Genomic DNA, 17,602 nt, shown 5'->3' with positions numbered 1-17,602 from the left:
AGACCTGTGAGTTTAACTTCTGTTCCAGGAAAATTAATGGAGGCACTGGTTAAAGAAGCACTGCAGGATCATCTAGACAAGACTTCAGTTATGCTCGGACACAGCATGGTTTTGTTAAGAAGTCTTGCCTGACCAATTTGTTGGATACTATGATGCAGTCACAAAAGAACTGGATGCAGGGAATAACTTTGATATTATATACTTGGATCTTAGAAAGGCTTTTGATACTGTTGCACATGGAAGACTGCTGCACAAATTGGAGCAGTGTGGCATTGGAGGCAAATTGCTGCTATGGATAAAGGGGTGGTTGAGGGGGAAAAGACAGAGAGTGGTAATCAATGGACACTGCTCATCGTGGACTAATGTTATTAGTGGAGTCCCTCAGGGTTCAGTGTTGAGTCCATTATTGTTTTCTGTATTTATAAATGATATTGATGATGATATATCTAGCTTAATGTCCAAGTTTGCAGACGATACAAAGGTTGGCAGGGTTGTCAAGGACACTACTGACACTATGCTGCTGAAACAGGATCTGGAAAGGTTGAGCAGATGGGCTGAGAGGTGGCAAATGAAGTTTAACATTGACAAATGTAAAGTACTACACATGGGAAACAGCAACCCCAGAGCAACGTATCAACTCTGTGGTACTACACTGACAGTGGTAGAGGATGAAAAGGACCTGGGGGTAATTGTGCAGGCAGCTATGAAGTTCTCTGAGCAGTGCAGACAGGCTGCAAGAGTAGCTCATGGTGTCTTGTCAATGATATACAGGAATTTTTCTAGCAGGGATAAGGAGGTGATTATCCCCCCGTATAAAGCAATGGTCAGGCCACACCTTGAGTACTGTATACAGGTCTGGAGGCCTCATTTCAAGAAGGATGTAGAGCTGCTGGAACGAGTACAGAGAACGGCAACAAGATTAGTGAATGGAACAAAGGGTTGCTCTTACGAAGAAAGGCTTAAGTTTTGCGAATTACAGTGTCTGGAGACTAGGCACCGGCAAGGTGATCTGATAGAGGTTTATAAAGCCTTGAATGGTTTGAGTATGCTCAATGCTGATGGGATTTTTCCTCTTGCTCAGAATAATCACCTGAGAGGGCATAAATTCAAATTGAGGAAAGACAGATGTGCGGAAATTTGCCTTTAGTTCCACCAACCAGCGGTACAGAGAACGGCAACAAGATTAGTGAATGGAACAAAGGGTTGCTCTTACGAAGAAAGGCTTAAGTTTTGCGAATTACAGTGTCTGGAGACTAGGCACCGGCAAGGTGATCTGATAGAGGTTTATAAAGCCTTGAATGGTTTGAGTATGCTCAATGCTGATGGGATTTTTCCTCTTGCTCAGAATAATCACCTGAGAGGGCATAAATTCAAATTGAGGAAAGACAGATGTGCGGAAATTTGCCTTTAGTTCCACCAACCAGCGGTAGTTGGTTGGTGGAACAGACTTCCATCCCTTGTCGTGGAAGTTGATAGCCTAAATAAATTTAAGGCTCAGCTGGACAGGTATTCGGACGAACGGAGGGGTGAAGTGGAAGTGGGATTTTTTTTTTTGTTTTTTTTTTTTTGGCTGATGCTGCATAAGCTTGCTTTCTTGCATCATTTGCCTCTACTAATGCTAATGCTAATAAACCTGTTTGTTGCATGTTTTGATCTGTGCAATTACTTCAATAAAAATGTTCTGAGGTATTTTTTGATGCACTATCTGCTGGGCATAGCCACAAAGCTTTTCTCTAGAACTAGAGTCTATCATAACAACGTAACTCATTGTGATAGACTCCACCATCAATACCACCCAAAAGACAGCCAGTAGCATAGATGCCAGACTTGAACCTGAAAGAGAATAGGTAAGAGACCCTATGACAGGCATTTTCATCTTGGTTCTCACAAGCACCACAGTAATCACCAACATCTCCAACAAGTCCTTATTCAGGACTTGTTGGAGATGTTGGAGATTACTGTGGTGCTTCTGAGTACTGAGTTTGCTGCCCACAGTGCAAATTCTGTTTGTTTTTAAGATGAACTGTTATATTTAATTAGTATATATACTGAAAAGTTATTCAGTAATATTCAGCTAAGATAAATTTACCACTAACCAATTTACATTTTCTTCATTACAATCTGTGCATTTTAATATGTTCATTTATTTTTGGACATGTTAAAATATCCAGTTTTTTAATTTTTTTTTTTTTTTCATTTGAACACATGTACAGGCTGATCTCACACCATGTTCACAGGTGGCTGCATATATTACCCCAAGCCATAGCCATATGTTCAGAAATTTTGTATCTCTGATTGGCAAGCAAATAAATATCATTTTCTGTTACACAGAAGAAAAAGATGGTCATCAATTAATTAATTTAAACCTGCTATAATTAAGAAACAGAGGTTCATAATTAAACTCTAAACTGACTGTTACTTAATGTTATTTAATGATGAAGGCTGACTTATTAAAATTCTTATAATTGGAAAAAATATTGGAAACTGCTACTCTACAAAGAGAGGTTACATCTCTTTCCATTCTTCCCAAATTCTTCAGAAATTTGGGAGTTGCATAGTATGTTCTGTATTAATTAATTTTATTGCTTCAGTGGATACAATACATCAAAATCTCTTTCCTTTTTTTTTTATTTTTTACAAACTCTCATTAAAATATATCAATTTCTTTTGATCATTTTAGTACCGCTATTTTTGCAGCTCAATAAACTAACCACCAAAATGCTTACAATCTCATACTTTTCATATCTTAAATGTTTTTTTCCCATAATTTTGATAATGGTATATTCTATATCAGATAGAGTTCCATTAGAAGTCAGTCAGTACACAAATAATAGAGTTATTTACATAATTACCATTCACATGGCTGCAAGTTGCGAAATGATTGTAAAGAAGAATCCATCCCAGCAAAATCCCAAAACTTTACTTCAAAGTCATAACCACCAGTAACCAGCCTAGCTCCATTAGGATCCAAACCCAAGGCAGATACCTGTTAGAAATAAAATGTGCAATGTGACTAAGCTACAATACAAACATATAAAAATGCATGTGTAAACAAAGATGATATACTAAATTAAAAAAAAGCATAAAAAAAAGCATAAAAAATAAATAAACAAATAAAGATAAAAAGCAAGCTAGCAATGAAATTTTGGAACAGTAACAGATAAAGGCTAGCAATCAGCAGACGTACTCAAAGGGAAAGAATATAAGCAATTTACATGTATACAAAAAAAAAAAAAAAAAAAAAAAAGCTGAAAGGAAGAGGGAAAGCACAAAGGTGACTGGAAAAAGATAATAACACATAGAACTATGGAAAACAGAGCCAAGCAGAAATAAAGTGGAAGTCTCTCCTGGATGAAAATGTAAACAATGGAGTTGCAAAAAATACTTAATATCAAAAAAGTTATTCAATATAACTGAAGTGCAGCTTTGGCTAGGATTTTGTTAAAAAAAATCAGATTATAAAGAATTAATTATAAAGAAATAATTAATAAAATTATACAAAACAGATTGTGTGCAAGTTTGGGGAAAGGGTGACTAATAAACATCTTGGATGGTGGGAGAGAGAATGAACAGAAAAAAAAAATATATATACAAATGATCCACTAGAAATAATTGGAGGGTACAGAAATTAAATAAAGGGGAGGGGGAGAGAAAGAGCTGGACATCCCACAGTATTATATTCAGTAGTGACTGCTGCACTCATGCTACTCGTGCCTAGCACAAGTCAAGGAAATGAATTTCGTACTTTCCATTCATTCAATTTTCGTATTTCAGTTCATAAGAACTACACTGGTAATACCGTAGACCCTACTCAAGCTGTCTCTCATTGGCATGAGTTAGCGGCTTATTGTAGACTAATATAGAGGCTCAAGTCATCATATCTGAAAACAAGTAATGTTATTAGCATTAGTAGAGGCACATGATGCAAGGAAGCAAGCTTATACATCATCAACAAAAAAAAAAAAAAAAACCCTTCCCATTTCACTGATCCATTCATTTCTGCCTTGAATTTATTTAAGCTGTCAACTTCCACAACAACAGATGGAAGTTTGTTCCAGCAATCAACTACCCGCTGGCTAAAGGCAACCTTCCGCACATCTATTCTACAACTGTCTTTCCTCAGTTTGAATCTATGCCTCCTCAGGTTTGTAATCTGAGCAAGAGAAAGAATCCCATCAGAACTGGGCCTGCTCAATCCATTCAAGGCCTTATACAACCTCAATCAGATAGCCTTACAGGTGCCTAGTCTCCAGAAGCTGCAATTTGCAGAACTTAAGCCTTTCTTCATTAGAGCACCCCTTTGTTACCTTCACCAGCCTTATTGTCCTTCTCTGTACTCATTCTAGCAACTCTACATCCTTCTTAAAATGAGGCTTCCAGACCTGTACGCAGTACTCAAGGTGTAGCCTGACCATTGCCTTATACAAGGGGATAATCACCTCCTTATCCCTGATTGCAAAATTCCTGTATATCATTGACAAGACCCCATGACCTACTCTGGCAGCCTGTCTGCACTGCTCAGAAAACTTCATATCTGACAGCACAACTACTCCCAGGTCTCTTTCATTCTTCAGTACCATGAGTGTAACACCACATAGTTGGTACATTTCTCTGGGGTTATTGTTACCCACATGCAGTACTTTGCATTTGTCAATGTTAAATTTCAGTTGCCACTTCTCAGCCCCATCTACCCAACTTTTCCAGATCTTGTTACAGCAGCATACTGTCATTATTGTTATTAACATGCATGTATTTCAAGTTTATCACTTACTAACTTTTTTTGCTTGTATGTCAGTTACTGTTTTTATCTAATCTTTCACCTTTTGTATAAAAAAATAATATTTATACATCTATTAATGACTTATTTATGTAAAGATGAAATACTTCACCTAGTGCCAATGTCACTCGGGTTGGTAAGAGTTTTAATTCAAAATACTAGCAACAGTAGCATCTTGCTTCCTGTTTGCTTTCAGTTTTTTGTTTGTGTGCTGGTTCGCTGCATACACAGTACCGTGATTGTTAAGAATTATTGCATTACGTATTATAATTTTTTATTCTTATTTTGAAATCATATCCAAGATGGATAATTTAGTGTTATCATTGAAATAAAAACCATTTGGAGGGTGAAACATTGCTGAGCAGAGAGAAATTATTAAGACAGGCCGTCCAGCCATTAATTAAGATAAAAGTAGGCAATCGTTCATTTCAACATAAACAGTACAAACAAATAGATTGGTTTTGTGTAATCCTCTTGAGTGAAAAATTGTACTGCTGGCCACATTTACTATTCCAGCCCATGTCAAATCAGTCCTGGACAGATACTGGTTATTCTAATTTTAGAAATATTTTGAGTGACAGCAATTATCAAGCAAAATCTTCAAGTCATTTGAATAATTATAAGTGTTTGAAAACGTTTCGTCAGATAAACATTACATGTGCCATTAGTAGCGCCGTGAAGCTCCAAAGAGAAAATTATAATAGACAAGTTCAAGAAAATAGACAATATTCAAAGCAATTAGCCAATGCAGTCATATTTATGCAAGCAAGAACTGCCACTACATGGACATAATGAAGGAGAAGATAGCCTAAATAAAGGTAATTATTGTGAATTCTTAAAATGTTTTGCAGGAATGGACAGTGTTTTTGCATCACAGCTTTCAACAAAGGAAGGGTCTAAACAAGTTTCGGGAGTTTCTAGTACAATTCAGAATGACTTGATAATTGTCATCGATAAGATTATCAGCAGTGTCATTCGAAATGAAATTGAAAATGCCCAGTTTATTTCAATGCAAGCAGATGAAATGACGGATTGTGCAATGCATGCCCAACTATCTATAATTAGATATGTTTCGGGATGTCAAATACATGAAAGATTTTGGGGATTTTATGATGTCAGCGTAGACAAAAGTGCTGCAAGACTTACTGAAATGATAGAAAGCATGTTAGAAACCTTTAGCGATTCAAAAAACAAGATGGTCAGTCAAACATATGATGGATCAGCAGTGATGGCTGGTGAACATAATGGGGTTCAAACGAAATGAGAGAAAAGGGTTTTAAATTCAGATATTTTACTCACTGCTGTATGCATAAATTGAATTTAGTTTCAAATAAACTGTCAGAGAAAGTTAATGGGTAAAGGGTAAAAGTCTTCTTTTCACAACTTCAAGTTTTCAGTAAATTTTCTTCATCAAGTACTAAACGAAAAGCTGTGCTGAGAGAGTTCAATGTTAACATACCATCACTGTACGAGACAAGGTGATGCTATAGAACTACAACAGTGTCATCAATTAAAAGACATCATGAAGCTGTAATGAATGCATTCCAAAGTATTTTGGATGACAGTGCAAGATGGGATGAAGACACTTTAAATGAAGCATGATAATCTGCTTATAAAATTAAATGATTTCAGTTTCATGTTTTCCATCAATTGCTTTGAAAATATATTATCCCAAACGGGAAAACTATTTGATCTTTTGCAATGTAAACAACGTGACATGAAGTTTGCCCTACAGAAAATAAATGACTTTATTGAATTCATTGAGTGTAGTCGCAATCGTATCGCAATATTTTTGAAAGATGTAGAACAGTCAAATGATACAAATTCTCCACCAAGAAAAAGAATAGAAGAAGGCCAATCAATTACAAAACCATGTATTTTGAATTGACTGAAAATATATTGCTGTCATTGAGAGAAAGATTTGCTTGCATTCAAGATTTTGCATTTATTGAGCTGATTGATGTGAATATGTTTCAAGAATTTTCTGAACATTCTTCAAAACAAATATCCCAATATTTGTTTTAGAGATTTTAGAAAATGCAAATCAGCCAATGCTCTTTTAGAACTATTTCATGAAATAGGATTATTACCCGTCTTGTCAGAAACAATAAGGCTAATTCAACTTCTAACAATACCTGTAACTTCTGTTTCAAATGAAAGAAGTTTCTCAGTTCTTGATCGAATTCGATCCTATTTGAGGAATACAATGGCTCAGGAATGGCTCTTCGCTAGCCCAAATATCAATAGAGAAAGAAATACTTGTTGATTTAGAAAGAAAAAATGAATTGCATGACATGATTTTAGAAGAATTCACATTAAAACCAAGACGATTAGAGTTTATGTTCAAATAGGTGTTAAATTATTTCTTATTTAATCCATAATTATTTATTTATTGTCTGAATCCAGAAACAATACCCCTTAGAAAACAGCAGCAAGAAGCGGGGGAAGGCAATGATTGACAGGTTGTGACTCCGCCCACTCACGCATTCCCCCTCTTCGCTTCAGGCGGATGTCACATATCAACCACACGGACAAAATCTAAATTGAGCACGAGTAGATTTGAGAAGTTAAAATCGCCACTGATTATATTATATATACAGTATTATATATCACACAATATTATATTATATAATATTGTGTATCACACAGTATATAATACTGTGTGATACACAATCATAGTAGTAGGTAAAACATAGATCATATCATAGCAGTACATAAAAACATACTGCTATAAACATTTGATAACTTATGATAAGAGAAATAATAAGCAAACTGATCATTTCTTACTTTCTATTTGTTGTTCTTAGTGGTTTGTAATTCCTTATACTACTAAGAATAAAAAACAGGAAGTATGAAAATCTAAAACTGATGGTCTTATAAACCTTTTCTGGTAAGAAAATGTCCGATAACAGCAGTAATTAAATTTTTTTGTATTCCCGAGAGGAAAAATATGGCCAATATATACTCAGTGATCACTGAATTATGACCACCTACCTAATACCATGTTGGAACACTGCACGGATGACAGCCGCTATTCACCTATGCACTGAATTCACTGTCTGATTGACTCCACTGTCTTTGGATGTCTGAAGACATCCATAGGGATCTGCAGCCATGTTGCCTGCAAGGCTTTCCACATTGTCAGAACAGATGATGGTTGCATGTCCATATGTCTCACTTCCCATTCCAAAAAATCCCACAGGTGTTCAATTGGATTGGGGTCAGGCAAATTTGGAGGCTAATCAAGATGGGTGATATCTTCACTGACAAGATTTGTTCCTCAAACCACTTGTGCACAGTGCAGGTCCGATGGACATGCGCATTATCGTCTTGGAAGATCCTATTTCTGTCTGGAAAAAAATGCAACATAGCAGGGTACACATGGTCTCTTAAGAGCTGCTGGTAGACCCCACCAGTGAAACATTGGTCCATATGATCAGGGGTCCTAGTTCTTGCCAGAAAAACACACCCCAACCACTGACACCTGCCTGGATAGTGGGCACCATGCATGATAGGTCCATGGACTCGCGTTGCTTGTGTCATACATGAAGGCATCCATTGGCATATTGCACCAGGTATTTGGACACAATGAACCAGTACGTATGTTTCCATTCCAGTCCACAGCATTTGCCATCAATGATGATCAGTAGTGAGAAGAGGGCATCTCTTGAGTTATCTGCTGTGGAACCTCACATGTCTGAGTGTGAAGGACATATTATCATTTGGGTTACTGCTCTTGCATTCTCCATATTGTATTGTGATGTAAAATGTCGCACAGTCAACTGCTGTTGAGCCCATACAACATGCTGCATCCTTCACCCACCACAAACATCCACTTTGCATAATCCTTTACAATTCTTTCGGCAGGAGGTGGTTTGACTCATTCCACACCATTCTTTATACACCTTAAAACCACAATAGGTTGTAAGCAGCCGACAAGATGTGCCATTTCTAATATGGAAGCATCCAACACAATCATGCCCTTTTGAAACTTCATAATATCTTTACTATGTCCCATAACTGCTACTTTATAACTTTGACTTGCACAACCAGATGCAAATTACCACTGCTCTAGCACACAAAACTGTTTGGCTTTTCATACTGCGAGCTATGTGGCATAGTCCATTACCGATGGGGTGTAGTAGTAGTAGTGGCATGTGATGCAAGAAAGCAAATGTATGAGCTTATGCAGCATCAGCCAAAAAAAAAAAAAAAAAAAAAAAATCACACCATTCCCTACAAATGACTGTCCAGTTCCTCCTTAAATTTATTCAACCTATCAACTTCCACAACGACAGATGGAAGTTTGTTCCAGCAATTAACCACCCGCTGGCTAAAGGCAAATTTCCGCACATCTATTCTACATCTGTCTTTTCTTAATTTGAATTTATGCTCCCTTAGGTTCGTAATCTGAACAAGTGGAAGGATCCCATCAGAATTCAGCGTGCTCAACCCATTCAAGGCCTTATACACCTCAATTAGATCACCGTGCAGGTGCCTAGTCTCCAGCCATTGCAATTTGCAGAACTTAAGCCTCTCTTGGTAAGAGGATCCCTTCATTCCCCTCACCAATCTTGTGGCCCTTCTCTGTACATGCTCAAGTAAATCTACATCCTTCCTAAAATGAGGCCTCCAGACCTGTACGCAGTACTCAAGGCGTGGCCTGACCATTGCCTTATACAGAGGGATAATCACCTCCTTTGACCTGCTAGCAAAATTCCTATATATCATTGACAAAACCCCATGACCTGCCCTGGCAGCCTGTCTGCATTGCTCAGAAAACTTCATATCTGCCTGCACAATTACTCCCAGGTCTTTTTCATTTTCTACCACCTTAAGTGTAGTACCACACAGTTGGTACGTTTCTCTGGGGTTATTTCTACCCATATGCAGTACTTTGCATTTGTCAAGGTTAAACTTCAGTTGCCACTTCTTAGCCCATTTGCCCAAATTATCCAGATCCTATTGCAGTAGCACACTGCCATTACTGTCATTAACAACCCTGCCAACCTTTGTATCATCTGCAAACTTCGACATTAAGCCTGATATACCTTCATCAATATCATTGATAAATATACAAAACAATGGTGGACCTAACACCGAACCCTGTGGGACTCCACTAATAACATTAGTCCAAGAAGAGCAGCACCCATTGATTACCACCCTCTGTCTTCTCCCACTTAACCATCCTTTTATCCATTGTAGCAACTTACCCTTAATACCATTCTGTTCCAATTTGTACAATAGTCTTCCATGCGCAACAGTGTCAAAAGCTTTCCTGAAATCCAAATATATGATATCAAAATTATTTTTTGCATCCAGTTCCTTTGTAACCACATCATAATAACCTATCAAATTTGTCAGACAAGACTTTCCCTTAACAAACCCATGCTGTGTCTGAATTATTGCTGCAGTCTTGTATAGATGATCCTGCAATGCATCTTTAACCAGCGACTCCATTATTTTACCCGGAACAGAAGTTAAACTAACTGGTCTGTAATTACTTGTGTCACCCTTCGATCCCTCCTTTGTGAATTGGGGATACATTTGCACATCTCCAGTCTGTGGGAACCTCCCCTGAGTCCAAGGATGCTCTCATAATTATGGCTAAGGATTTGCTTAGTTGCTTTGCCGCTTCCTTTAATATAACTGGATAGATCCCATCCACCCCAGGTGCTTTTCTTACGTTTAACTTCAACAATTTCTCTTCCACTTTGCTCTCAGTTATTACAAAATCATTAAGTATCTTGCTACGATTTGATAACCTTCTGCCATTTTCAAACCTTAATAATTCCTCACGTGTGAATGTAGATGCAAAATACTCATTCAGTTTGTTTGCTATCTGAGCAGAATCACAACAGTCGAACCATTGATGTCAAGTGGACCAATCAGATTCATCCCCTTCCTTTTAGAGTTTATATAAGTAAAGAAATCCTTGCTGTTTTTCTTAGCATCTTTTGCCAAGGATTTCTCGTAATCTGCCTTCGCCTGCCGAACCTCCTTTGTGACCTGATTACAGATTAACTTATATCTGCCATAGGCTTCTGAGTCGCTTGATAATTTATATGCATCCCATGCATTTTTCTTCTCTTTTACGAGTCTCATTAGTTCATTAGATAACCATTTAGGCCTAAACCTTGAACAATATTTCTTAATAGGTATGAAACTTTTGGTAGCTTCCACGATTAATTCCTTGAATGCTTCCCACTTAGAATTTACTGTTGGTAACATCGTCAGTTGATCCCACTGTACAGAATTTAAAAACTGTCGGAGACCACTGTACTCGCCTTTACGGAAGCAAAAACCCTTTCCTTTACCCCTGATGGTAATTAAATCTTTAAGTAAATCCCACGTCAGTACACTGTGATCACTGCCACCTAGTGGTTCTTTTATCTGCAAATTCCTAATACATGAATGGGGATCACTGAATTGGGGTGGTCCCAATTCAGTGATCACTGAGTATGTGGGGGAAGGGAAAGGATTAAAATGGTCAGAAACGAGAATGCATAAGTGGAGGAAAGAAAATATTAAAAAGAACTCCATAGAAATAAAGATATAAAAAGAGCATAAGGAACAATGAGAATGAAAAGGACATATAAGAATTAGGAATATTACTGTAAAAGCAAGAGAAAGGAAACAAAAGCAAGTGAAAAGATCATTAAACAAAAATGGGAAGAATAAAGATCAACACAAAGACCAAAACAAGGTAGTTGAAAATTTAAAAACAGATAGTGGGATTTACTATAGAGTAATGAAAACAGGGTTTATGTTATTCTATTATATTTTAAACCATTATTAGTTGATTAATAAATTAAATAATAACTTTGACTTCTATGTATTTAACAACCAACAGACTTTCAACTGCTATAAGTAAATGCTACGGTCTTAAAAGTGGGTGGTTTTCCCTTTAACTGGATTGAAAATCTGAAGCCGCATATTTGCGTGAGGAAGCAGTAAACATGTTAATACTTATAATCCACAAAAAAAGGGTGACACATTTCTCTCTTTCAGTGTTATTGCTTTCAGTAAACTTCATAACTCAGTGTGAACTGCTCTTAATAATTAAAGCTATGTAAGGGGGTAATACAGCACTTGTGTGAGCCAGTGACCACCTCGATATCACTTGAGAACAGCTGAGAGTGACCAACAAGAAATGCTCAATGTGTGAGTTAGCTAGAAAATGTTTTGATTACATCATGGAATTTTATCTTAGTTGTGTGAAATTAAATCTGTTGTTTTGTGCATGTAAATAAGTCTATTTATGGAATAGATTAACTAAGGAAACTGTTTGAAAGGGAAAATATTACAAGCAAATATACACTAAAATAAATAAAGCATAACCAAAAAGCCACCAATTTTTGGGATGCATGAACTGTCCAATTCGAACATGATGACATAATAAAATTTTTATATCTTTTGTTTTTTTAACTTGGCTTGGCAAAGTAGCATTGAAATGAGAGAAATGCTCCAGAAAAAAGAGCTTCACGATAAATCTTTCCATAAACAGCAATTTAATTTATGCATACAAAAAATATATTTAATAAACAAAGTAAAATTTCACAATTGTAATCAATTGTAGATTTTTGCAGATGAACTTTTACACTGGGCGTTCTCTCTCTCTCTCAGTACTATATTAAAAATTTTACTTAATGAGTGACAGTGCTAAAAGAGAGAAATGTCATCTTCTTTGCACAAATTACAAACATTAAAGAGAACAAATATTCCAAATTATGAATAGTTTAGAAGATATTTATAATTATAAATAATAAATAACAACAGTGCTTATTTTAATATACAACTTATAAGTCAAGCTGTATGACTATTATGGCGGCAAAAACTACACTCAGCGACCTTTGTTATTACCTGTGGGAAACTGAAAAAGATTTTACGGGCTGAATTTTAAATTGCTTAAGGAGAATAATTAATATTTTTTTAAAATCTGTAATGCAAAATCATTATTCCTATGAATGACATTCAGTCATTTTCTCTCTAATTGAGTGCATACATATAGTAACTTCACCATGCACAGCACCTGTGTTGGGATATCACATATTTTGCATCTTTGTGATCAGTATACAAAGTCTGTCCAGAAAGTATCCAGCCATTTTGAATATCTTGAGAACCGGTCACGTGGCCTTGATGTAACTTGGCAGCTCATCAGAGGAGACCTTACTGCGCATGCACGAACAGTCCCTCTCCTCTGGGGCTAGTCAGTTGGCAGTGAGACACCGTTGAGTGAGCTTGTGCACTGTGTGACTGTCACATTCACAATGACCGAGCGAACAGATCAGCGAATTTGCATAAAGTTTTACTTCAAACTTGAACATTAGTCTGCAGAAACTATTCGATTGATTAAGAAGGCTTTCGGGGATGATTCAATGAGTGAAGCCCAGATAAAAATGTGGTAATGACGCTTCAAAGATGGGTGGGAATCCGTTGAAAGTGATCCACATTCTGGAAGGTCTTCAACAAGCAGAACACCCAAAAATGTTGAACGTGTGGGCTGCAATCAACAAAAATCAGCGATTGACAGTGAGAGAATTAGAAGAAGATGTGGGGATTCCATGGACTATTGTTTCAGAGATTTTGACAGAGAATCTTGGCATGAAACGTGTGGCTGCAAAATTTGTTCCGTGGCTCCTGTCACAAGGTCAGAAGGAATTTCGTGCTGAAGTTGCACAGGAATTGCTTGAAACTGCTAACAATTACCCAGATTTCCTCAAAAAGGTCATAATTGGAGATGAGTCATGGGTCTATGACTTCTGGCTTTTCCCAAAGCTAAAATCGCCGTTGAAAGGGAGGAGATTTCAGACCATGGACGTGATTATGGAGAACGCGACGAGGCAGCTGATGGCGATCCCAAAAAAGGACTTTGCAGATTGTTTTGAAAAGTGGAAGTATTGCTGGGATAAGTCACAAGGTCAGAAGGAATTTCGTGCTGAAGTTGCACAGGACTTGATTGAAACCGCTAACAATTACCCAGATTTCCTCAAAAAGGCATAATTGGAGATGAGTCATGGGTCTATGACTTCTGGCTTTTCCCAAAGCTAAAATCGCCATTGAAAGGGAGGAGATTTCAGACCATGGACGTGATTATGGAGAATGCGACAAGGCAGCTGATGGCAAACCCAAAAAAGGACTTTGCAGATTGTTTTGAAAAGTGGAAGCAATGCTGGGATAAGTGTGTGAGGTCTCAAAGAGAGTACTTCGAAGGGGACTAAGGCGCCATTGTCGTAGGTAAATTACTTTTTTTTTATATTACATGGCTGGATACTTTCCGGACAGACCTCGTATTTTTGTTTCAGCAGTGTAAACAAATTGTGTTACATGCGCACCCATAACACAAGTTACAGTTATGTGAATTCTCAATGATTCCATACACAGCTTTTTCGGAAGTGAACAGAAACATGAAATTTAAAGATGCCATATAGTGTATACAATATACTAGCAGATTTTCATTATAGATCTATTCAATGTCATTATAACAATGTTTGCCTGTAGTTGGTTTTGGCAGTCTTTTTGAATTAGACAAGCCATTCACAAGTTGTGGAACCCAATTCAGGCTTAAAATTTCATTGTAGATGTATTTTGAATAATCTGTACTGAAATGCATATAAAACTCTATAACATTAGTTGGGAAATGGTAGTGACTCCAAAATACACCACATTTCAAATAATAATTTCAAGTAATATTCTCCCATATTCCTAAAGTTAATGGATGAAGGCTACTACACCCCAGACTTGGTCTTTAACATTGATGAAACAGAGCTGTACTGGAAGAAGATGCCTGGTAGGACATACATAGCCTGTGAAGAGAGGTCTGCCCCTGGTTATAAGGCTGGAAAAGATCGGCTTACATTATTTCTGGGTGATACTTTTAAGTTAAAACCGATTTTGGTGTACCTTCAGAAAATCCATGTGTTATGAAGGGCATTGTGAAGACTTGCCTTCCTGTTTTCTGGCACTCTAATAAGAAGGCGTGGGTAACCCAGACCCTTTTTAGTGAATAGTACACTTCATACTTTTGTCCAGAAGTGGCCCAATTTTGTGCAGCAAACAACTTTCCCAAAAATGTTGTTTTAGTCCTTGACAATGCTCCAGAACATCCAGCCAACCTTGAAGATATCCCTAATGACGTTCTGAAGGTGAAAGTCATTTATTTGCCACCCAACACCACCTCACTGTTGCAGCCAATGGATCGTTGGCATTATTGCGACCTTCAAGGCGTACTATTTGCATACGATCTTCAAAGGGATTGTCGAGGCAGTGCAGGCATCTAATTCAGTGACTGTGAGGGACTACTGGAGGTCCTACAGCATCCTTAAGGCCATAAGTAACATTTCTGCAGCCTGGAAAGAAGTGTCGCAATTATGCACGAATGGTGTTTGGAAGAAATTGTGGCCTGATGCAGTGTCTTACTTTTTTGAGTTTGAGCCAGTTTCAGCGGTGGCTGAAGATGTCACTCAGGTGGCTGAGAATGTTGGCCTTGACAAGGTTGACATTGATGATGTCAGTGAGTTGCTGCAAAGCCATGGTGAGCGTCTTCCAAAGGAGGAATTAGAGGAACTGGCTGCACAACTGGCTAAACAGGATTCTGAGGAGGAAGAGCAGGAGCTTGTGCCAATTAGGATCCTCTTTCAAAGGAGGAATTAAAAGAGCTGGCTGCATAACTGGCTAAACAGAATCCTGAGGAGGAAGAGCAGGAGATTGTGCCAATCAGGACCCTCAGCACAAAGACATTTCAATCAGCTTTGGCACAAATGTAAACAGGCTGTGAAACTCTATGTGATAATGATCCAGACTGGGAACGCAGCTCTTTCATCCAAAGAGCTGTTACCAGGGCCGTGCCAAGCCATTTTAGTATATGAGGCAAGAATGAAAAATTGAGCCCTATTGTTAATGATGGCAATTATTTAATCTTTCTTTTGGCACCCCTTTCAGCTTTTCACGTGAGGCAAGAGCCTTGATCGCCTCACCCTTGGCATGGCTCTGGCTGTTACTAACATACTGAAGCCCTACTACAATATGTAAGGAAATCTAACAACCACCTGGGAGCAGTCGATAGGCAATATTCTAGACACACTCTTCAAGGAACCGATGATACCAACCCTGCAAGAGCAACACAAAATCTGCAAAGACAATAAAAACTACATTACTCCTGTGCTTGAGGCCCCCCCCTTCACCCTTGAGGAGTTCAGCGCAGCAACTACTAGGATTAGAAACCACAAATGTCCAGGACTAGATAACCAGATTGAACCAGAGATACTGAAGAAAACTGTAGAAACTGCCCCACAATTGTTACTCAACCTTTACAACAGATGTCTGGAAACAGGAAAACTCCCTGCGGAGTGGAAAACCACAAATACAAAACTATACTTAAAAAGCCTACTAAAAAACCAGAATGTCCGGAATCATATAGACCCGTCATGCTGCTGTCAGTGGCCAGCAAATTATATGCGAGATTGCTGCATGAGCGGATTCAAAGCCACTATGAGAGGGCGGACCTGGAGGCTAGGAACCAGTTTGGCTTTAAGCCGGGATTCTCCACAGTGAATGCACTTGGAAACCTGCTTAGGAAAGCACAAGAATACAGGAAAAAATACCTACTAGTCATTTCAATTGATTTTTCCGGGGCATTCGATTCACTTTGGTGGCCGAGCGACCTGGGCAGACTGAGGGAGGCTGCAGTCCCCATCAACCTATATAAGGTAATGGAAGACTACTTATCAGCCAGGAAAGTGGAAATAAACACAAACTACCAGAAAATTACAAGAACTGTACACAAGGGCTGTCTGCAGGGGTTGGTCTTGGGGCCTCTCCTATGGAATATGGTCCTTGACAAGTTCCTGAACCTGGACCTGGGGCTGGTTGAGGTCTAGGCCTTTGCAGACGACCTCATCCTTACTACTGAGGCGGACTCCAGGGCCCAACTGGAATGCATCGCCAACCAAGCATTACAGAAATTGCAGCACTGGGCTACAAGAAAACAGCTACAAATCTCACAGACTAAAACCATATCTATCCTACTTAAAGGAACCCTCCAAATATGATGTCCACCACAAATCAAAATAGATGGAGTGACCATCAAATTTTCCAACCAACTGAAGTACTTAGGAGTTATTATAGACAATAACCTATCCTTCCAACCCCATCTAAAATACATAAGGACAAAAATAAAACGATACTCAGCACTGGTGGCCAGGGTCACAAGGAAAGATGGGATTAAAAATACAAACTCTAATGTTATATTACAGGTCAACCTTCATCCCAGCAATAACTTATGCAGCTGCAGTATAGTATAACAAAATGATACTTGTAGTCAACAAAAGAATCCTGGATATGATGCAAAGAACCATCCTACTAGCAACCACACGAGCATGCAGTACAATGAGCACACCTCTCTCCCTGGACCTAGAAGCTGTAAAAGCAGGCCTACTCTTCCTGCATACCAAGGGGTAGCCACCACCCACCAGGAATTCACAATCGACCCAGCGAGTAGTTTAAAGACAGAAAAAGCCTGATTGCAGGCCTACTTGCTTAGGGATTGGCAACAAAGATGGACAGAGACGACAAAAAGGGAGATCATTCGCAAATTTTTCCCAGGCTTCAACAAAAAATATCCCAAGCAACCAGCCTGGTACTTCCTGGGGTTGCACCTGACTTTTCTACTAACAAGACACGAACCCTTCAATGAAAAGCTTTCCAGTTTCAGCCTCACTGATGACCCCAATTGCACATGTGGGGACGTCGAAAACTGGAATCACGTGATTTATGACTGCCCACAATATGAAGATCTCAGATGCATCCTCATAACAAAGATACAAT

General features: G+C 38.3%; 1 protein-coding gene across 1 annotated transcript in view; it reads right to left on the bottom strand.

The window, feature by feature from the left end:
* Nucleotides 1–17,602, bottom strand: part of LOC150086137 (WD repeat-containing protein 70) — a 106,945-nt gene that overhangs the window by 69,937 nt on the left and 19,406 nt on the right. Inside the window, exon 6 of the mRNA XM_090374803.1 lies at nt 2,853–2,986. Coding sequence (XP_090230929.1) covers nt 2,853–2,986 — 134 coding nt within the window. The remainder of the gene's footprint in view (nt 1–2,852; nt 2,987–17,602) is intronic.

This window comes from Mastigoproctus giganteus, chromosome 5, assembly GCF_048544385.1.
Source record: "Mastigoproctus giganteus isolate SK-2022 chromosome 5, ASM4854438v1, whole genome shotgun sequence".
Classification (NCBI taxonomy): Eukaryota; Metazoa; Arthropoda; class Arachnida; order Uropygi; family Thelyphonidae; genus Mastigoproctus; species Mastigoproctus giganteus.
The sequence above is the reverse complement of the archived record's forward strand: the minus strand, read 5'-3'. Positions and strand labels throughout refer to the sequence as shown.